Source organism: Poecile atricapillus, chromosome 5, assembly GCF_030490865.1.
Source record: "Poecile atricapillus isolate bPoeAtr1 chromosome 5, bPoeAtr1.hap1, whole genome shotgun sequence".
NCBI lineage: Eukaryota > Metazoa > Chordata > Aves > Passeriformes > Paridae > Poecile > Poecile atricapillus.
The window spans coordinates 6,732,139-6,755,045 of NC_081253.1; the positions used below are offsets into that span (position 1 = coordinate 6,732,139).

At 40.0% G+C, this 22,907-nt stretch overlaps 1 protein-coding gene across 6 annotated transcripts in view; it reads right to left on the bottom strand.

Annotated features, from left to right (window-relative positions):
* MGAT5 (alpha-1,6-mannosylglycoprotein 6-beta-N-acetylglucosaminyltransferase) overlaps nt 1–22,907 on the bottom strand; it is a 113,570-nt gene that overhangs the window by 7,240 nt on the left and 83,423 nt on the right. For all 6 annotated transcript variants that reach the window (XM_058839343.1, XM_058839337.1, XM_058839339.1 and 3 more), the window contains 5 exons: nt 14,448–14,597; nt 6,740–6,886; nt 3,896–4,012; nt 3,038–3,112; nt 510–667 (listed from right to left, as the gene is read on the bottom strand). In XM_058839343.1, the coding sequence (XP_058695326.1) occupies nt 510–667; nt 3,038–3,112; nt 3,896–4,012; nt 6,740–6,886; nt 14,448–14,597 (647 nt within the window). The remainder of the gene's footprint in view (nt 1–509; nt 668–3,037; nt 3,113–3,895; nt 4,013–6,739; nt 6,887–14,447; nt 14,598–22,907) is intronic.

Below are 22,907 nucleotides of genomic sequence, written 5' to 3' on the forward strand. Positions count from 1 at the left end.
AAAGTTTTTATATGAGCTGCTTCTGAACTCCACTGGAAATTACAACTTTTCAAAGAGACTACAACCCCTAAAGTCTTCTACAATGTAATTTAGCAAAATGTGGGGATAGAAAACCTGGAAAGCAGATTCCCTAGCACCCATTTGTGGGAGCCTGGTTTTGAGAACTTTGCTTTATTCTGAAAGGAACAAAGACACATTTCCAAAGAGACAGCACCTGAAAGCTGCATTCCTTTCCTTAGTGCACAGATGGTGAGTTTTACACATCTGCACCTACAGGGTTCACAATTCTCGACCCAGGACAATAGTGACAGGTTTAACAGGGTGCTCTCAGCTGTCACCACCACCACACACTCCACAAAGCACTGCCAGGCCCTCACTCACAGCTTGCTGCAGCCAGAGCTGCTCTCCCCACCTTCCCTTCTCACACAATTTGTGCTTTAAATTCCAAGTGTGGTAAAAACCAGTGCAATAAAGAGACCAGACAACATATTTGTACTATAAATACTTACCTAAGCAGAGCTTTGTCCTTGTTAAGATGCTGGAAGAAAGAAGGCTCACAGATGAGCTGGCTTTCCTGACAAACTTGCTTACAGGATTTTCCAGGTTCAGCAATTTTTACTTGAAGGGCACTTAATGGGGGCCACATCACCTGCCCGTGACAGAAATCCTGCAGTGACAGATCATGTTTTGTTATGATGTGTTCAGACAACATTTCACAATACTCAGACTGCATTTCAACATTTGGCAGCTCTCACCAAAGGGTGATCAAATAATTTGGGCCTGATCCATTATGGTTTGCTGTCTCTGGGCAAAACCAAAACTTGTGTGAATTGATTCCTCACTGTGACCCAAAGCCCTAAATTCATTTACCAGTTCTCAGTATCAGCTTGAGCTTTTTTCATTCCATTTTGATTTCCTCTGCTGAAGAAGGAAGTTCTCATACTTCTAAGTCTAACCACAAATGTAATATTATACAGTCATAAATCACAAAATATCATGAGTTGGCAGGGACCCACAAATTTCAAGGTGAGACCAAAGGAGGTGCCCTCCTTCATCTGTCTTTTCTTGCTCTTGGGTGAACGTTCTCCCTCCCTTTGCCAAGCTCTGGGGTTCAGCTGAGCCTCTGCTGAGCCAAGTCAGTTTTCTGACCTCATAGAATCCTGCCCCAAACATTTTCTGCTGGATTATCGAGTTCTCTGCTTGGCCACATCTTTCAAAGTCAGCATGTCTGTTCCCTCAGCCCAGCCTCATCCAACAGCTCCCAGATTTACAGCAGGGAATCCCTGCTGCTTTGGCTGTGGTTGCCTGGCTGCTCCTTTGATGCCAGTGCCAAAACTGAAGCAATCCCTGCCTCTGGTTCCCAGCCTCTGCTGCTGCCTTGCAGAGCAGACACAGCCATGTGTGCAGCCCCAGAGCAAACAGGGTCAGGGGATGGGCTCAGCAGATGGCAGGGATGCACCAAACAGCCTCTCTGGCTGCTGCAGGGGCAGGGCATGGCAGGATGGAGCAGCTTGGAGACAAAACTGCTTTAAGGCAGCTGAAGGTGGCACTGCTGGGTGTGCAACCACAGCTCACAGCAGCTCTCTCACCTCAGACCGTAATCTGAAGGTTCAGGGAGTTCACTAAACCTTGCCTGTGAACACTGTCCTTCCTCCTGACCTTCAGCCAAGGCCTCAGAAGGGGAACTCTGGGCACCTTCTCTAAATGCTACAGGTTCACTGGCCATAGAGTGACTGGTGGGAGAGTATCTGGCCCCATCTCTTCATCCCCTGAAGAGCCCTCTGTCACGGTCAAAGCACACAACCTCTGAACCAGACCAGTTCCTTATTCCAGCATCTTTGTTCCCGTTTCAAGCTTGTACTGCTTTCTCTGTTCCTCCTGCCTCCACCACAAACTCATCAAAATAAGGCCTCAGTCTTTATTTTTGCTTCTTATTTTTGGTTCATCTGACATGTTAATTAGGCGAAGTGCTAAGCACATGCAGCTAAAAATTGTGCTTGAACATCCTGGGAGCTGTGAAACACCAGCAGCTTTTGAGAATTAGTCAAAGCAATGAACAAAATTACAATATTCTGTGGATTTCTGAGAAGCACAAGGGAGGGCTTAGCCCTTGTGGGAGGACCACAGGGAAGAGATGGTTTAAGCCACAGGTGCTATATCTTGATTGTCTCTTTTTCTCCCTTACTCCTTACTTATGAGCTCCATTTCTTCCTGATTGACAAAAACTTCCAATTATAGCTAACTTGGATACAAGAATCAAAAGCAGCAGCAATACTTTACAGGTTTTGTCATCAATACAGCAGCAAAAAGCTTAAAGTGTTTATTGGCAGGAAAGTGGGGATAGCTATGCTGTGTTAACTGTCCTTCTGCCCTGGAGCTGTGTTATTCTTTAGGACTGTCTTTAATAGCACCCACCTTCAGAAATACAAGTACAGACAAATGTCCAGTGTCCTTGAAAGAAATCCTGGCAATTAAATGACGTATCAGAGATAAAGGTTATTCCTATCTCTCTTCTGCAGCAGCCAGAACAAAAGGCAGAGCTGGCTACTGAAACAGATCTGGCTTGGGCAGAAGTCCAAGCAAACACACAATTTCTAGAAACCAGGATCCTATGTAAATCTCTGCAGTTTATTATTCCAACTCAACATCTTCTGTTGCTCTCAGCTGGCAGTAATGCACAGGGACCAAAAGTCCTTTAAGTAACTGGGTTCCAAACCATTTAAATCTTTATTGATTGAAACGAAATACTTGAAAAATCTGCCCAGAGGCTGCAATTCTGCCCAGAGACTGCAATTCTACCAAAAAGTACCTCTGTATTTAAGTGATCCTTCATGAGCCAAAGCTCTTATGTGTGTACACAGCTAAGGAAGTCACATACACACTGACAAATTGCTTTGCCCTTCTGTTTTCATATAATGCCAAGGTCTGCACAGCTACTATTTCTGCTTGGACAGCAGCAACACTGAGAAGCTTTAAAATGGAGATAATCCTCCCTTTCCAAAATAATCCAAGAGTCATCCACAGCAAAAGTTCATACCTGTCTTTCAATAAAGGCGTTCATCCTCTGAAGCATTCCCTCACAGGTAAATTCATAGGGCAAATAAGGGTCAATCTGTGGAGACAGTGTGTTAAGGTTAGAGGGCTTTTTGTTCCAATCAACTTCATGGTGTACTCTGTGGCAGCAGCTTCTGTTCAAAATATTCCATTGTAGCTCAGGCAGAAACAAAAACTACTAATAAACTCATTAACAAATAGTAATATTTAAAAAGCATCAGCAGTGTTAGCTGATTTTTCTCCTTTTTAAAGACAGTAAGAATTGCTTCATCACTATGTTTATGGAAACTGAGGGTACACTGCAAAGTGGCAGATGTAAAGCTAGTCTGAGACCCTCTGGGATTCCAGAGCTCCTGTTTTAACTAAGTTTCAGTTTTGAAGTTGAAGTGACAAAACAGAATGTGGTACCTTTGAAAATGCCTTCATACTCTTCCCCCCCTTGAAGTGCTCTCATTACCATTCCACACCACGAGTGCACAAGCACTTCTGTGGGAATCTCAAGGCTACAAACTCAGACTTGAGCAGTGCAGAGTCTGCAATGCTCTAAGAATCAACAACAAAACTTCCTCCTGAATGCACGGAAAACACAGATTGCTGTATAATTCACATGCAAAATTCTCATTTCTATACAAATTCACCCACTCATTTTTTTCAAGTAAGAACCTGACATATCCAGTACTGAAACATGAGAATTTTGATACCATAGATATGTAGCAATAATTTTTTTCTTCAATACCCTACCAAAATGCAGCACTCATTAGACTAACATTAGGAAACACGGTATGTGCACTAGACACTACACCCCCAAGTGCTGATAGCAAATTGAAGACACATTTTTCACCTTTTGATTCAAAATTGATTTCACGGCCTTCTCAACCTCAGAAAGATCATTGATGTCCACAGTCCATACATGGGGCTTTCCAATGTAAACTTCAGCATAGGGATGCTGAGATGTCAACTGAAAGAAGAAATTATATTGGTAAAAATTAATGTGTAAAGATATCCTTGCCTCTCACTCTCTTAATCTGACTTTTTGGATGAAATGCACTAGGGTAGTGCAACAATTCAGTTAGAACACAACAGTCAGCATCATTCCTTCTTGAGTTACTTTTCAGATTTTCTCTTGAAATTTAGAGAGTGAATTTAGTTGGAAAACTGAAAATCAGATAACACAGATCACAAGTAAGATATGTGCACCTCTGATTTGTGGCTCCAATCCTCACAAAGACCCACATCCCAGAAGATTTGATGTTTACTGAAGTCACTTGCACCATGACCCTGCTTCCCCACACCTCATTCACAGAGCCACCTTCCTTCTTCACGACCTCTCACTGCCACAAGTCCTGTTTAGACCTGAATGGCTGGCTCCCAGAGATGTCATCCTTACCCTGCATCCTTCAAATTTCAAACATTTCCAGACTTCTGTGAGCAACAGTGAAGAAATAATATTTTTATAACAAAAGAAGAACTCTGCCTCTCATGACTGAGAGTAGAAAAATAACCTGACCTCACCAAGAGTGATATCCAATATTTTGCTCACCACTTTTTCAGAAAACAACATCAATGAATATCCAAGAAGATAAAGAGAAAAGCTGCATCACACTTGCTTTCAGAACTAGCAGGACAGCTCAATAAGTACTTTTTGTGACCGGTCACCCAGGAGTGAGAACTTGCACATGAACACACAAAGGGAGCAAAAGCTACAGAAGAGAGAAGTGGTTCACACCAGCCTCAGAAGAAAACTGCTTTTTCAATAAATACCAAAGAACACCACAGGATAGGTTGTTTATAGGCAATGTTTATACAGCTGCCTCTTTATGCTGTCGTTATGATAAAAAGACATTGCACAAGGTCTGAAGCAGGAAGCAATGTCTGTTGGAAGAAGAACCTTCTCCTGCACTAGGAGATCCACTGTACTTGATCTTTTCCTCAAGGGAATGCAAGAAACTGTTGCATTCACTACTAAAAATATTTAAAAACGCATTTTAAAAAATAGCCATTGCATTTTGCTTGTGGAGAACAGTAACTTGCAAAAGTTACTTTACAAAACCACTAAACACAGACTTTATCTTCAAATTCGTGTATGCATAATCATGTCACAGAACTACACAAGCTCTTTTTGTTCTTCTTTAGCACTTGAGGAATGGAGAGAAGCATTTTAAGGCTTTCTTAATCCCAAAGAGCCAGCACATGGATTACTGGCAGTCAGACTTAAATGGAGTTGTGAAAACCAGTCAGAGAAAAGGTCACTCTCAGGATAGGTCAGCAGGGCTTGTGAAGGCAGCAATATTCCTGATGGATATACATGATGTACTTTGGACTAGGGCAGTTAATAGGGATTATTTTTTTGTACAAGTCAGGTGCACTGTTAGTGCTGACACATGCCATTGGGATTTATTATGGATCCCAAGCCCTGAAATTCCTACAAAGCACTTAGATGGGTTTAGATTATTTACTGAGCCTGACCAGTTATAGTGTTTGGGCACAGAACAACTGGAAATGAGACAAAAACTGAGGGACTCACAGAAGAAAGGTTTTGAAAGGTGTCAAGCCCAAGAAGAAAGTTTAAACTGGCTTGCATTCCCTTATTGCTGTCTCCTTTGTTAGCAACACAGACTGAGAGAAGGGGCAAGCTTCAGCTTGTACAGGACATGAATTCAGTGTATAACAAGAAAGGCAATTACAGTTGTGGATCATAAAATGGTAAGGAATTTAAGTTCCTGATTGCAAATGGGAACCTATCTTTTGCTTATCAACCAGCCAGTGCTGCTCAGGACACAATTTATATGGCCCAAGCATAGCCTGAATTGGGAAGTGTGGCTGTGTAAGGTTCTCATCATCTGCACGTCACCCAAGAGCTTTCCCTTGATGTAAATACATAAAAAATACATGTACATACACCTATGAGCAAGCCACAGCCACAGACATGAGTGCTGATATCAGAAATAGATAGTGGCTATTAAATGTTTACAACTATAGGCAGAATTTTACCTACACTGAATAAAAGAAAAATATTCCCAAGTCAGTGCCAGGATGAGTGGTTAGTTAGCTTCAGTCTTCTCTCACTAGAGTCTAAACACACTGACTGTTTTGAAAGCTTGGAGTTTGGTTTTCCTGTTTTCTTCAAGAGTCAGTTCTCCAAAAGTCCAAAAGCATTTAACCACAAACACGGTGGGTAACCATTAATACCTGAACTCAACAGTGCCCTGAACAGGTCTTTTCTGAAGAAAAAAAAAATATATCCCAAAACTCACATAACCACCCACAAATGCCCTTTTCATAATTTACTTAAACACCTATTTATTTCCTGCACAGTACACTGCAATGTCTGTTTCTTCAACAAAATAAAAACACTTTCAAATGATGTGTCAAAATGACATGATCTGTTCCTGGGCAGAACATCAGGTTTCCAAGAGAAATTTCAGTTTATGATGTCTCAGGAAGAAGTAGCAGAATGTACCTACAAGCAAATCTAGAGGTAAAGCTTGAAGTGTGCTAACAACACCATTTAAATTGTCTTATAAAAATAAGGACTGATACTCCCATCAATGACTAAAGAAAAAAGCAGTTGCACACCTCTTGCAATAAACCTTGAACGTTAATGCAATTTCTCCTACATTCTGTTGTTAAAAGGAAACCCACAAGCATTTTCAGTAAAAAAATTATCAAGATTGATAGTGCTTACCTCTCGGAGTGTAGGTTTGCCTTTGAAAAAATCTGTGTTCTTGCTACTTTTTGGCGGGTTAAATCTTAAATTTAGGAAAGCACATCCATTGGCAATAGCTTCCAAGGGAGCCGGCCCTTCATATGGAAATCCAAGACCAACAAACAGCTGAAAAATACAAAACAAGGGATATTTTAATTTTTGTTATTCACAAAAAAGCTAAGAGCGAGCTTAAAAGAAACAAAATCCCATTCTAAAGGTACTGGCCTAAAGAAAATGCAATTCTAAAAAGAAAATGGGAGAAATTCAGCAGCGCACCACCTCCCACCCCAGCAGTAACAGAATGTCCTGTAAAATACATTTGACAATCATCATCTGTAATGAGCTGAGGTGGATTTTCATGGAGCTGAGGCAACAACAGACCCTTTTAGGGCTTTTCTGGGGTGGGGGAAAACTTGGTGGTTTGGCTGGTGTTGAAGAGGAGCTGCTGGGGCTTTCCTACAGGTACAGCTTCTAAGGCAGCAATCTCCAGGAACAGCTGCACCAGTGTTTGCCCGACTCCCAAAGCAGCCAAGCCGCTGGCTTTGCCAACAGGAACGTGCTCCTGGCACACTAATTAAGGCTCCTAATTAAAACGGTAGGTGGCAGCAAACAGCAGCTCACGACACTGGACCAAGGCAGCAAGAGCCCACAGCGGCTTCAGAGGCTTTAACACCTCCAAGGGAAACCGGAGCAAAAATCCATCCCAAAGCTTTTCCTCCACCAGATGAGATTCCAGGTGCTCTAGAAAAGGCACTGCTCTGCTCCACTGAAAACACATTAAATGTTTTTTTTAATTTTCAGGGTTTTAAAATTTAATTTTTTTTTTTAAATGCCTGAAAAAAATCTTGACCCCTTTCCTGGCCAAACATAATGAAACCCCCTGAATGAAATACAGGATTTTTCACCTTCATTTGAAGGTCTTTGTATAATGGGAGAACTGCAAGCTCTGAGTTGGAACAGCAATTTCCCAGTACTGCTGCATAACAATGTGTACATATATATATATATACATAGCTACTGCTTTTATCAGGAAAATAAAGCACATACTTCATAACTATGAGAGTCATGCAATCAGGACACATATTTAAAGCGGTCAAGGTATACTATTCTGCATTAAATCTTCTGCAACATGGAAATAAATCCCAGTAACAGAACATTCACAGCAGGAGGCTCTTCCTAGGAGCTGATCCCAACATTGATGCATAAACCTGTAGTCAGCCCTGTCGTGCAAAAGCATTGCAGCATCAATCCTCCCCAACCCATGGCAACAACAGTATAAATTCAGAGTTGGCTCATTTTAGAAAAGCAAGTTAACACTTCTCAGCATAGCTGAGGATATACAATTTTCACTGTGTGGAGCTGAATATTGTAATTTCAGTTCTCAATATTCAGGTTAAAGAAGTTGCCTACTTGAAAAAAGTTTCTCAACTCTCTCACAGATTTAAATGTTACAGAAACTCTCCAGTGGCTAATAACAAAGATCTGGAAGCTATTTCTGCTAAAGACAAATTATCTGAATTCTGGTTTTGTATGTGGCATAAAATATACCACCTTTCAGTTAGAGAAATGCATACTAGATATAATCTCAAAAAAGACTGAATTTACAAAAACATAATCGCTTGAAAACAAGGCATAAGGACATGAAACCATGTATTTTATCTGCAGATAAAATATTATTTATTTAAACTACTCCTTAGTTCAGGAAGAAAACCAGCTGAGAGCCAGCAATTAAACCCAAAGTATCAATTCTCCTATGATCCTGTGTTTGTCTGTGATATAGGGATTGCTGGGTTGTTTGCTTAATTTTGCTCTTTTTTAATAAACTGCTGCTGTGCACTGCTGAGTTCTGTGTCTGACTGGTCCATTTATTTGGGAGGAAGCTCCATGGGAAAAGAAACACGGGTTTATGTTTTGACAGCACAGAGCGCACTGCCATCACTTAATCTATAATAAATAGCTTACCACCTGTTTCCCATCCATTTTCCAACCTCACCTCTAAGCAGCACTGCTCCTTTGAAGGAAGAAAGAAGGATGTGTGTGATCCCTGGAACAGGGTGTGTTTGTGTGTGTGTGTGCTGCCTGGTGGCCTGAGCTTGCAGCCTGGCTCACAGCTGCCTGCAGCCCCTCAAATCCTTCTTTCAGCCCTTCCATCACCCTCCAGCACATCATCATCACCAGCTGAAATTCCCAAACTCAAGCCACACCCTTCTTCAGAAAATTGTCCCTTGTTCTGCCCATGGCAGAAAGATGATCTTCAAGGTCCTTTTCAGCCCAAATCATTCTGTGAGTCTTTCTACAATTAATGTTCCTTGGTTAGGGAGTCAGTATTTTTTTCTGGTATGAAGAGCAAAACAGAAATATCTTACATGCCTCAAGAAAGTCACACTCATTATGATTAAAAGAGCAAGTATTAGAGAACACAGGCCTTTTCTGTAAGTCACGATGCTCTCATTTGCTAATCCTTTGAATTACATGCAGCTTGTTATTTCTAGAAAGGCTAAAACAATCCGTCAAGGTGCTGCCTAAGAGTATGCAGCAAATACTGCGAGTTACTAACTGAAAAAACTGAGAAAAGGAAGAAGGTAGAAATAACAATCAACCATTTTCAGGTACTATTGAAGCAAACATCCATCCTCAATACAGGTGGGGTTGTTGGGAAGACAAGGCTCTGTCCTACAGAATGAAGATTTAGACCAGACTGTGCTTCCCTTAAGTTATGATGTAGCTGTACACTGCTGCCTCCAGCACTGAAGGTGCTGACTATGGCTCTTAATTTCTCACCAGATGTAGGTCTGGTAACCCAATCCACCATGGGGTGGGACCTGCACCCTAGGGCTGAAGATCCATATTGCAAAACTTCCAATGTGACTGAGCTGGTAACACTACAGTGGGTACGTGTGGCTAAAAATATTGGTCCTGATCTCACTCTGTTAGCTGCAGCCGAACTGCCATGCAGGGGAGAATTGCTTTATGCTTTACTGGTTGATTAGTGCTTGGAAAAAAAATCATATTCTGTTTGTGAGCATTTTTCTCACCTTTCCAATGTTTCTGAAAGCAAAAGCTATTATTTTTGCTGGAGAGCTTTAAGTGGGCACACAGCACAGCCGGTTCTGCATGCTGACACACCCCATGGACATGGTAAAAGTCTATCTAATAACTGCCAACAAATACAGGAGTAGAATAATCATGGAAACAGCAGTGTGGGGTTGGGTTTTTTGACCCACTCCTTTTCAGCAAGGTGTGCTGCCCCAGTGTGTCTGTGCCTGTAGGTCTGCACAGCCCAGAGAAGGGGATTTGTGTCTGCAACATCACTGCCCCAACTTGAGTAAAGCTGAAACCCTTAACAGTTTGATTTTCATAACAAAGACTCCTCGGGAACCTTTCCCACCATTGTAATGAACTCAGCCTCTGGTTTGGAATGTCAGATTTTTGCCACCCAGCATCACACCAGCCAAGACACCACTCCTCTTGCTGTAATGCAAAGGGTCCTCTCACAGAGCAGCAGTTACATGGAGACATCTCTGACACAAAAAGTGACTCACAACCCCTCTCATGAAAAGCAGTATGGGGGTCTTTTATTTTTCTTTTTTTGTTGTTGAGTTTACAGTACCACATCAGACTACTATTAAAATAAGTAAGTAAAGAGTCTTCCTAAATTATAGCCAAAAGTATAAAATATGGAGTGAATGCTTCATAACTGCTGCAGTTATGACTAGCTGAATAGTGGAGAAAAAATTTCACATTTCAGAGACTAAATGCTGTAGTTCCATGCACAGGAGCATTTATCTTTTCCTCTCCCCTTTCTAACATTACTGCACTTCATTTAATTTATTCTGTTAGGTTGGTAGGTTTACCACCACTTTAATATGTCTCCTTACTGAACTTATAAATTCTCTTCTGAGCTCCAGAAAGAGGAGTATAGCAAAGGTTAACTATCTTGTTATATTCTTCTCATCAATACAAAATACAAAGTACTTTCTGCAAAAGTCAATCATTTTGTGATTCAAACAACTCGAGAATAGAGTCACTAGGTAAACATCCTTTCAGCTGATTTTATGAAGTGTGCGGAAGTAAATATATATTCCATCATAAAAGGCAATATGAAAACAAAGTTTGTTTGCCTGTGTCTAAGCAGGGTGTTGCTCCTACTTTTATTAATCCCCATACACAAATTGAAAAACCCACTTAGTAAAGGAACTTGAACTCTCTGAAAAATTCAGTGACTTGAAGGAGAAAGTTGCATCTGAAACTTTCTCGAAAGGAGAAATATTTCTCAAGAATTCAGCACTGGTTCCTCCAAGAGAGCCTGGTCCAGCTCCTCCAGCTGCCCACTTGGCAAGGAGCCCTGGGAGCTGGCAGGAAAGCTGCCAGCTCGCCTACCCCATTCTCCTCCGACGTGATGAATGGCTTTACATCTTCTCATTAGGAACTGGAGACATGGCTCGTTTTTGTCATGCTCTACACAGCTGAACCAGCCATGGTGAATCTCAAACAGCCCCTCCTGCCTGCAGAACTCCCTCCCTCCCTCCGAAATGTGCTGCTTTATAGCACACACAGAACGAAATGGCAGCCCCACACTGCCCGGAATAACTGTGTCCTACCAGCTACTGCAGGGACCAAAGACATTTTGGGAATGCAAAGCTGTGATTAAGAATCACAGGACTGAGCCTGTCACCTATTGGTATTTTGCTGAGGACAAAGCAAAGCAGTGCAGCATATGACACTTCTGGACTAGGCTGAACCATGTGATTTGTTAAATTATTATTTAGCTCTCCCTTTCTGAAAACCAGATCATTTGTCAGCTGACCTAACAAAAACCCTCTAACACAGTGTTGAAATCACAACCAATGACTGACAATTCTTGCCCATGGTCTCAACACACATGGAAGTTTCTGGAAGTTTAAGGACAAAGGTTGCTGTCTCCCCACGATGCTCCAGACAAGCATTGCACCCACAGATGTTCCCAGCCTGGAGTTCCAGCCCTGATTATTCCCACACTCACAGCACATGGATAGCCTGGTGACAAAAGTCCATAACTAAATTCATTAGGGGACTCTGGCCATGTTGCCAAGTGAATAAAGTGATTATGATTAAAAAGTGTCCTTGAATGTCACTGCATGCATGTGCACACACACACACACACGGGGCTCCTCCAGGCACAAAGCTCCTGTTCAAGTCAGCTTGATTTTTGTGAGAAACCTGCACTTATTTTAGCAATTCAACCCATGATCCATCTGATATAAACACAACTGACCCACACAGGCAGCAGATGGCCACTGGTGACAGGTGAGCAGTGTTTTGTACTAAGCTGTGTTCAAGTATTGCCTCTTCAAGGGTATCAAAATCTGGAGCTGTGAACACACAGGCAGCAAGTGTGTCTGCTGATCAACACTGACAGGTAACCATATGCTGACAACAGCCAGAGTACCCATGAGATACTAAACATCAGCCAGCAAAAAAATACAAAAAACCCCACCCACCCCCAATCCCCCTCCAACTGAAATGACCACACAAATTAGATGGGGGATCTCAGTTTCCATTTTCAATCCCAGGATGCTGCTGTTTTACTGTTGCTGTTCAATTAGATATATTGAAACGGTATTAGAGAGGAATAATAAGCAAAATGCATGATGCAATAAGTCATATGTAATTTCATTTCATTGCAAAATCATAAATACATTGCACTCTCATTCCCTGACAATATTTATGTATTAGGAGAAGCAGATGGATAATTAAGGGCTTATCATCAGGGGAAAGTTTTGTTAGCCTGGCTGTATTCTAAATAAATAATTTTCTTAAACAGCTTTTGTCATTTGCAAACCTGCTAACTAAAGTTCAGAAAAGCCATATAAAAATACTGCTTGCAGATGTAATTTTTAAAACCCTGACTTCCTGATACAGGTTTCTGAAACACACCAGTGATTTTCTCAGTGCCATCTACTAAGAAATGCAGCAAATTCTGAAAAGCATTTCCCCCAATGTTATGAAGGAAAAAAAACCAACCATAACCAATACACAATAATATAATAAAAATCATTAAAATCTAAAATGCTCTAGGACTCTGACAACAGTACAGCAGAAATCCATGCTTTTCATCAAATACTTTTTGTGGAAAATAAGCAATTTACTATCTCAGGAGCACTTCACAATCCCAACACAAAGAAGTCTCTATCTGATGCAGCAATTACTGCTTGAAATCTGAGTGGAAGTAGTCTGCTACCTCCTGTCACAAAATCCATACAACTAAATTGCATAACACATAGGTATCAACTTGAATTTGTCCTAAATGGAATGTGTCTTTACACTGCATCTTAGAGCACAGCAAATATAACCAATAACAATTAGATACCTAGTTAATACTGAAAAGCAAGCTTGGTGATGTGATACATGCAAGATGGCTGATAAAAAATTAGAGGAAGGCTTAGTTAAATGCAACTATTTTTATGAACTGACATTTGTATAGGGAGTTCAGTAATTCTAAATGAAGTCCATTTGCTGATTTTACTATTTCAGTGACTAGAACCCATGTCTTTTTAGGAGGTAGTCACTGTTCATGCCTGGGGTTATTACAAGGTCAATATTCTTCCCACATTATGATTAACATAGGGATTTCATACTCCACACAGGCAAAAGCTGTGTAATCTCAGATTATCTATGACGAAAGCAAATGTTGACTTTTTAATATGCAACATTATGTGTATCTGCATGCATCAAGTACATACACACAGTGGTTGCCTTTAAAAACTCAATTTACCAACAGCTGTCATACAGAGATGTCAAATTACCATCATTTTCCCAAGTACTTAAAAAAGGAGATCTCTGCAGTTGTGTGGGAAGCCTAAGAGGTGCTTGTGTTTTTCTTTTCTTTAAAGAGATTTTTCTGTGGAAGTGCACAGCAAGAAACTATCAACAGTGGTGCACTTCCATGGATTTTGCTAATTTTAACACACAATCCCCTTCTTTCACCATCTTGAAGTTAAACATCCTATTTAAATGTAATCTACCAAAGTGCTTTAGTGCTGCACAGTGCCACAAAAATTATGGGAAGGGCAGAGAAACCCAACAAAACTCTGGGGACCGAAGTTTATTTTAATGTATATCCCGTCCCTTATCTCGAGTTCCCTTGACTCTGGAGCCAGAGGCAAAGCACATCACAAAAAGCCAGGCTCTTGTGCTCTCTCTCTGTGCACAGCTGAAGCAGAGGAAGGACATGAATGGCAAATGAAGTGCAGCTTTGCTTTTCTCCCTGAGCGAGCAGGGTCGCTCTGGGTTAAAGTCACTGGGAGGGCAGAGCAAGCATGCGGCTGTGCAGCTTTTGGATGTTACCTAACTTTGACCTCAGGGATGTAAAACAGAGCACATTCTCAGCTGATAATCTCCCTGAGCTGAATATCACATTCAAGAAAATGAAAAATGCCTTTATCCCTGGTTCTCAAGCTGGTTGTTAAATGAGACTGGAGGTTTTCATCCCAATTCTCTAATATGAGCTGTCAATCCACCAAACACAGAAAAACGATGAAAAACGTATTCTTGGCACACAGGACACAACTTAAGCTCCTTTACACATGATAATTTTTTTCCAGTGCTTTTAAATTAGGAGCTTATTCATAGGAGGTGAAATGCATGCACTTCAGACACCCTCATTTTGGAGATATTTTTTGCCACCACTCCTGCTTGACAAACTTACTTTGGTTTCTCTCAGCAGAAACTGCAAATCCCGCCCGCTGAGTATTCCATGGTTCTTTACATAGCCAGGAATGTACATGGTGCTTGTCCCATGAACAGTTCCATGGACCTCCATATAGGTGTGGATGACATCCAGATAAGCCTTCTTATCCTGTAATGGCAAGGAAAAGAATATTTTTAGTTGTTATGAATTTGAAGAAGCAATATTTAATCGGAGCTGGTTTCTTATCTCCTGTACCACGAAAGCCAGGGAAAGAAGTAGTTCACTCATTCCTATTTGATTTCTATAATGTTTGATCTTTCATTATATTATTAGTTTGGTTTCCTACCAAATTGGAAGAAAACTGCAGCTTTTTCACTCATAGTCAAGGTATAAAGAAATCAATATCAAGGCCCTCTTGATTTCTAATTGGACAAAACCCAGGATGCATCAGACAGCTGTAATCTCAGCATGCTGAAACAATACTTGGCCTAAAAATACTAAAATCTCATTTTGAAATATCAAATTTTCACTGTTTTGGTCAAAGATGCAAAATAATTATCTTCTTTGTGAAGAAAAGGGTGAATGTCACCTTTGTAAGAACCAGCTTTGGTGACTGAGTAACTGAACACACCCCTTTATCTAAATACCCAGTGCCTGAGTTCCATGAGAGACCTACAAATGTTCCGCCTACCTGATGCTTTAATGACATTTTGGAAAAGACCCAGAGAAGAGCAATGGCTTTAATACTGCATTTAAAAAAAAAAAAATTAAGGAAAAAAAATAGTACACCATCCTAGTTTGCACACAAGAATTACTTTAATTTTCAGTGCCATATGTTTTTTTGAGTTTTAAAGACTACTGGCATTCCAAGGCAATTAGCTGAAGACTGTATTTACATGCAGTCTGCAACACAGATCAGAAGACTCTCCCTCAATATTTGCACATAGTCTTAGTAATAGCTCTAAAATCAGGCAACAAGTTGCTATACTTCTTGGCAGCAAGTGAGTTTTTACCAATTCTACTTTCAATCACTATTTTTGTCATGTAAATTCTGTGCACTGTTCCTCCACAGCCCTGTGTGAAAGCTGGCTAACAATTTTACTGAAGTTCATTCAAAAGACAAGTAGACTTGTGAAAATCCTGTCTTTTCCAGCTCTGGAGGAGCAGGTATCAGGTCTAGGTGGATGAGTGCTACTTCTTACAGCTTCCTTGTTGAATTAATTGCAGCAGAGGGTGTTTAATGTCCATACCAATGGCTTGTCCCTTCAGCCTGCTCTGCTGGTGACCTGTTTGTGCTGGGGAGGATGGGCTGCCCCATCCCTGAATGCCCCTTCTGGCAGCTCTGCCAAGGCTGCACCAGCCAGACACTGTCCTGGGCTAAGTATTACACAAAACAGCCAACAGATAAAGATGCTTTCTTGTTCAGTGTGGCTGCTCTCGTTGTTAATTAACCCAAATTACTCAAAAAATTAAAAGCTTGCTCCAATTTTTACTTCAAATTTGAGCTACTCTGTGAGAGGTGTTCCTCACATAATTGCTAAAATACCATAATTGGAAACTGTGAGAAACTCGTACACTTTGTCAAGAGAAAATCCATTTAGAACTTTTTCTTTGGAAATGAGCAGGAGAAATAAAAAAGGAGTGGCCTGGTCTTGTTTCTAGAGGATACCTTAATCTTGCTTGCCTGGCTTTTAATACATCCAGAACTCTGGAGTGTTCAGGGTTCTGAATGGAAGAGAAGGCAAGGAAGCAGCAGGTACTGCTGACATGATCCACCTGCAGCAACAACACCAAGGCACCTGTCTCAGATCTTACTGGCTCATGACACAAACCCTGGTGACACAAATGCACTCTAACTCAAGAAAAATCTGAGGAGCAAGCAGCTAGAAAGAACAAAACCAAGATTACCTAAAATTGCACTTCTTTTCAAGATTGCAATGACAATTTTACAAACCTTTTACAGAATATTTAGCTGTTTTAAAATGGCATTAACCCTACACAGCCTTAACTGAGAATATTACTTAGGCATACGACTGACTTCTGTCCCAGTTCAGTCTAAAACCACAGATAAAACATTTATTATCCAAACAAATGGATAATTTATCCAACAAAAACCTCACTTCTTTATTTCCTTTACCTTGAGTCAAAAGCAACTGCTTTCATAATAATATATAAAGTACCATAGAAGTACTATTAGCACCTTATACTTTACCTAAAGCTCACTAACATTTGTCTCCTTTTGCAATTAAGTAGTCCTAAATTTCCACATTCCTTGCAGACAAGTGTTATTTTGGATCATAAAAGTATATATTCTAGGAAGCCACCTCAGAAAAATAATCAGGACACAATCAAATTCTAGCCATTAAAAAGAGTGAATTAGAAAATGGGAGAGTGCAAAAATGGCATTTATAAATAGAAAGGCTATATGTAAATAAAGAAATGTGACTTGCAAACAATACTAACATTCCTTCAACTATTTATCTGCTTCCTGAGTTGCTCACTTGGGAGCAGATATAATTATTATTTTATCTTAAAACACTTGAACTTTCTCCAAGATTGACTCAAAGAGACAAGGTCATGAGCTGCTGGGAGTACTGCAAACCTGACATTCTCTGCAGTTTGTGTCAGACTGCACTGCTCACCCTGCTGTCCATACTGCAAACCTAGACTCAGAGAAAGGAAGATAATCACATTTAAAAAAGGCAAATTATTTCTCCTCAGAATCAAAATGGAAATGTAACAGTGAGTAACAGCTACACAAACCTTTTCTGAAACAATTTTTCAGCAGCTAAAATAAACATGCCATTCAGAAAAGTACTTTTTGTTGATCACTGACTGCAGAACTGTTATTACTGTTCATCAATCATTTCCACCTACTTCTAAAAGCATCATGATAAGGCCTTTCTCACCAAAGAAATCAAGTGACAACTGTTTGATAAGTCTTTCCCTAGGACAATGTTGACAAGAAGACACAGTGTGAAGAGGTGAAATTTTAAGTTTGGTGGGTGAAAAATTTAAATACAAAAGCTACAAAAATATGTGGTGGAAACATGGTTCATCAAGACCTAAACTCTGCTTTTAGTTTTCTCAGTGTAGTAGCTGGTAGTAATTAACAACCCTGCTTTACCAACAGTTTGCTAGTCCAAGTATTTTGCAATTTTGGGCCATTTGGGTGCCCTCACAGAACATCAAAAATTCAGCACCGAATGAAATTAAACACCACTAAAGGCCAACTGCATTACAGAAGAGCTTGATTCAGTCCTCAACTGCTTTATGGCTTGAAAGTTCAGACTGCAAAACATAGGTAAAACAGTCCAAATACCCAGACTTGCTTCCTTGCATTGAAAAATTCAAAAGGCAATGGTTTTATAAAGCTTGACAAATGTAATTCAGAAAAGCAGGTGCTGGGATACATCTTTGTGTGTATCCTAAATGCATAAAGTTGAGAAGTCCTATCATCTGAGTGCTTATCTGTAGAAGTGTCAAGTCAAAAGTGAGCCAAAATGCAGTGTACATGCAATGTATGACAACTGAGATTGTGACACAAACATAATCTCTGCTCGAGAACTGTCACCCTCTCAAAGACTTCTCAAGACATGCCTGAATAATGAAAATCCTGTCTACCAGGCAGCTAGAAGAGTGCACAAAGGCTGGGGAATATTAAAAGAGTTAAATACATACAGTGTTTTACAGGGGTAAGTCACAAAGAGTAGATTAAGTCTCCTTGAAGCCAAATATGAAACTTTCAAACTGCCCTGAATTTATAAATGGATGTGGAGAAGATTCAGTGATTCATGACTAATAAGTATGAATTTTACACTGAACAAGTAATCTGAAATTTAAATAAAGAGTTAACTATGTAAGCACATAAACCCATCAAAAGACAATGACAATTCTTCCTGTCCAAGGAAATCCTCTCACCAAACTGGTAACATTTCTAAAGAAGACAATCAGCTTGTAAGAATTCTTTGAAGTTCTTAAAGGAATTAAATCTCTTGGGCAGAGATTAGGAATCACTCTTGTGAATGAACAGTCATCATGTGAAAGAGAACAGAGAAATGACAAAAGTATGCTGACATTATTCACAGTAACAAAACTCAAACTAACTTCAAAACATTGTATAAAAACATCTTAATATTGAACACCTGGGGTTTTAAAGCTTTTGAAAAAGCCCAAGTAATCTAAGGGACAGAGAGACTATTAAAGAGACCATCTGATAAATTCAATTGTCACCAAAACCCAGGAAATAAATTCTCCAACCAATTAGACAGGTTAGAAAGCTGACATTACTTTATTTGCAGCACTGGATGCATGGGAAATTCTCCCAAAGCATGCATGCTCAGTAACTTAAGAGACCAGGTTATATTCCTGAAACTGATACATATTCACCACATTTTCTGAATACATACATGTGCTAATTATTGCCATCCTTGTTTGGATATGGTTCTGGCTCTTTTGATGAATCTTTTCTCCTTGAGAGTATCGCAAATATGTAGTCAAGTCATAATATACTTATTATCCTTCTTTTCTCTAACACACAGTCCTTGTTCTCAAAACTAAGATATCAGCCAGTACATATTAATCACTAATACCACTAAACAAGGAAACATTAGCTGGCACAAGACTTTATTAGTCTCAGGCACAGGGAGTTAACACATTAATCTCTGACATTTGTACTGGGCACTGTATGGTACAAAACTAAGCGTTAACCATGAATATGGGGATCATACACTTTGTGCTAGAGCCCAAAGTCTTTTCCAACATGCTTCCCCACTTCTTCTCACAGAAATAAAACATGTTTGGTAATTTAACTAAAGTGACAGAAATGTTGAAAACCAGTCCTCACTTCAAGTGTGGAAAGAAACCCCTGAGCTAACCAGCATCACTCAAGAATGAAGACTTTACATTATAATAACACATTATTATGGCCCATGAAAAAGAATCAGTCCATTGTTCAGTAGCAGTCAGTCCACTCACCAATCAAGTAAATGATAGGAATTTTTGGGAAAGAAATTCAGAAATAAAGAGAATGTTATTGAACTACTCTGTAAAAACCATTCTCTCCCTCCTCACACACCAATGCACTTCTTGTCTGTTTTCTCAAAAAGAAGCTGAAAATATTGGACAGTGTTCTGAGAGGGGAAAGAAGGACCCAAGATACAGGACAGCTTCCAGTGCTACACACAGAAGTCTGCAAGAAATTCTTTAACAATTTTTCAGTTTGGAAAAGACAACTTGTCAGAATATGAGGGAGGTTTAAACCCCATAGTTGGCATAAAGAACACAGATAGTGACTGCATTCAAAATGCCCTATACAAAGAAATCCAAAAAAAGCTCACAGGGGGCAGGTTTAGAAAAATGCTCAAATTAACAATTTCTCCTGCAACAGGTCATAGATTTGAGGGACTCCATGACAGAGAAAGTTGCAGAGGCAAAAAAATTTGCCTAGGTTCATGACCAAACAACCACTTTGAGATCACCTCTTAGTGAAATCTCAAAAATGTGTGAACAGACAGTTTATCAACAGAGAAACAGATTCAGGAAATACACCAGATTAGAAAAGCTGGAAAGAGAGAGAATTTGCAAGGCAAGTATTATATAACTTTGCCATGCTCTTGCTCTTCCTGAATGTCCATTTATGGCTTCTTTTATAGGCACCATATACCTCTGAATAAAATTCACGTTGGCACACACATAATTTTTTCACTAAGAATGAAAAAAGCGTCTCAGTGAAGGCTTAGGATTTTTGGCAGAGTATGAAGAAGCCCATCCAGTTCCCTATCCTCATCTTTTTAATCCATGAAGGTTTGGGGCTTTTTAAACACCGAGGTTTTCCCCAGATTTGACAATTTCATTGTCATGCAAAGCACACCAACATCTAAACAGAAATTTCCTCTTCTTTGAATGGAAATTTCCAGAACCAACAATGAGACATCCTTGTGCACTGTAACTGCTGCAGGAGAAAAGTGAAGGGGTGCAGACAAAAATAGGAAGGGGCACCAATGGAAGGAAAGGTTGTGTTGGTTTTGTGCTAACCAAGTAATAATAGATGATTGTGTTAGTCAGTACTGTAAGACTTCAGTAATTCATTTTGCAGCTGAAAAGTTCTGCAAAGTGAGAAGCTTATCACTGGCAAGTAAATATCCATGAAAAAAGTAGGTTATTTTCCTCCTTCAGAATAAATTCTAATTTTCATAATAAATGTTAAAGATTAAGCCTTTAAAAGTGCATGCTTATTCGCTGCACTCATTTCTTTTGCTTTACTCATTTCTGATGCATCCTGCTTTCAGAAGGAAATGGTGAATTTCAGAAATGTTGCTGAGCTGAAGTGTCTGGCTCATTCCAATCTGTTGTATTTGTGGCATAAGGCAGGACAGAGCTCCTGGCACCAGGCTCTAGGGTAACTTCTGATCCACTGATGAGCCCCCAGTGCTGCTGCACATTTGGAGGAACACAAAATAGAACGACCACAAGACAAGTCTGTGAGTGCACTGACCACATGGGAGAAAGGGTGAGAACTTGTTTTTAGTTTTTGGTTTCTTTTTACTTATTTTTCTTTTAGTTTCAAAGTTGAAATGAAATATTCATTCAAAGTACAATGCTAAACATGAAGCACAAAAAACAACCAGAAGGAAGGGACTTTCCTCCTGCTTTGTGCAAGAGGGCATATCATGGGGAAATTACATTTCATTACATGGAATGTAATAACATGAAATTACATTTCATTACATGGAGCTATAAAGGGAAGACTTTAGTGTGAACAGCCTCAGTGATGTGCTTTCCCATTGAGAACAAGCCAAAGGTAACCATTTCCAATGCAGCTCTTCAAGAGCTGCTATGCAGGCAGTACATATTTAAGGAGAATGCCCAGCTTCTCAAGTGGCATTAGTAAGAAACTCACACATTATTTTGCCTCAAAATATACAAATATTTTCAAGACAACTCTAATAGACTATAATAAAATACTAAAGCAGTCATCATATACTTATGCTATGCATTGATGCCTATTTTCTGGTACAAGCAACCTTCTGACTTCTTTCACAGCAACCTACAAAAAACCCAAAAAATCCCCAAACAGCAAGTACTGCAAAATGAATCTAGACTCTTTCTTCTAGGATTAGGGGTCAAATTAGTGGAAGAGTGTAACATAAATTGCAGGAAGAAGAACAAAGAAAAGACTTAGAAATGGGAGCTAAGGCAACATGAAAGGCTTCAAACATTCTCTTTTAATTGAAATGTTCTGTAATTAAAGCAAATTTTGATAATGGAGAGCATTATGGGTTTCACACACATTTTATTAATTCCTTTTTTCCCCCCTACTTTGGCATAGATAGGACTCTCTTTACTCCTTAGTACTGCCAAAAATCCCAGACAAAACCCTTTAATACCAACACACACTTTTCCAAAACTTGGCAACCCTTCATATCTTACCTCTAAAGATAACCTTTAGGAATGTGGCAAAATTCTTTAGAGCCTCCTATTTGTAATCCTCAACCCACCTAGGACTGATTTAGTTGTTAAAGGGAAATAAAGCAGATTTACCTCACACCCTCTGCACCATACATCCCTCTTGACCTCCAGAGGTGTAGCCAGACTTGGCCACTGTGATATGGGGTGGATGTCACTGGGCTCAGGCACAGAAAAGAACCCATATCCATGGCTATATAAAGCCATTATATAGCCCCAGGGAGAAGAGGTCCTGTGCACACTTCAGTGCCACTTCAGCCTGCTTGGTTCAAAATTAAACAATTGATTTGCCACTGCTCTTCCCCAGGAACTTTCTCCCCTCCCCTGCGCTCCTCTAATGACTGCTCAGGCCCAGCAGTGACACATGTACTCTGTGCAGATTACACCTCTCATTAATTGGCCATGTTCAGTAGAAAGAACAGCAGCAGGATAAATAGATTAGTCTGGTTCCATACAAGCCATGGTGGCATATGAAAAGACCACTGAACAGGGAAAATGAAAGAAACGTGAAATAAGCAAATTACACAGACAAAAGATTAGTTCAGGCTTTCTCTTGATCACAAGGATTGGATTTTATCACTCCAGATAAGAAATCCCACACTGTAACTGATTCAAAGTCTATCTGCAGTGATTTGCACTTTATATAGGAGTGCATATGGGCATGACTGAAGTTACAATCTGTGAGTTACAGTTTTAATGTGCTCGATGTTACCAGCACACAGTACACATTTTAATATGGCCAGATACCAAATCAAACATCTTGGAAAAAACAAGACAGGCAATACTGATAAAATACAGCAGTGACTTGAAAAGCAGCACTTAAAAAAAATGATACAAAGCTCTTGGCTGAGAGTTCCTAACGGTGCAAAGGGGATCTGCCTAAAAATGAGACACTATTTCATTTGGATTTGATGCTGGTATGGCCCACGTGCCCTTTGCAAACATTCACATTTCAAGAGGAATGTGAATAATCTTGAGAAGATTCAGGGAAAACAGACATGTGAAAACTCT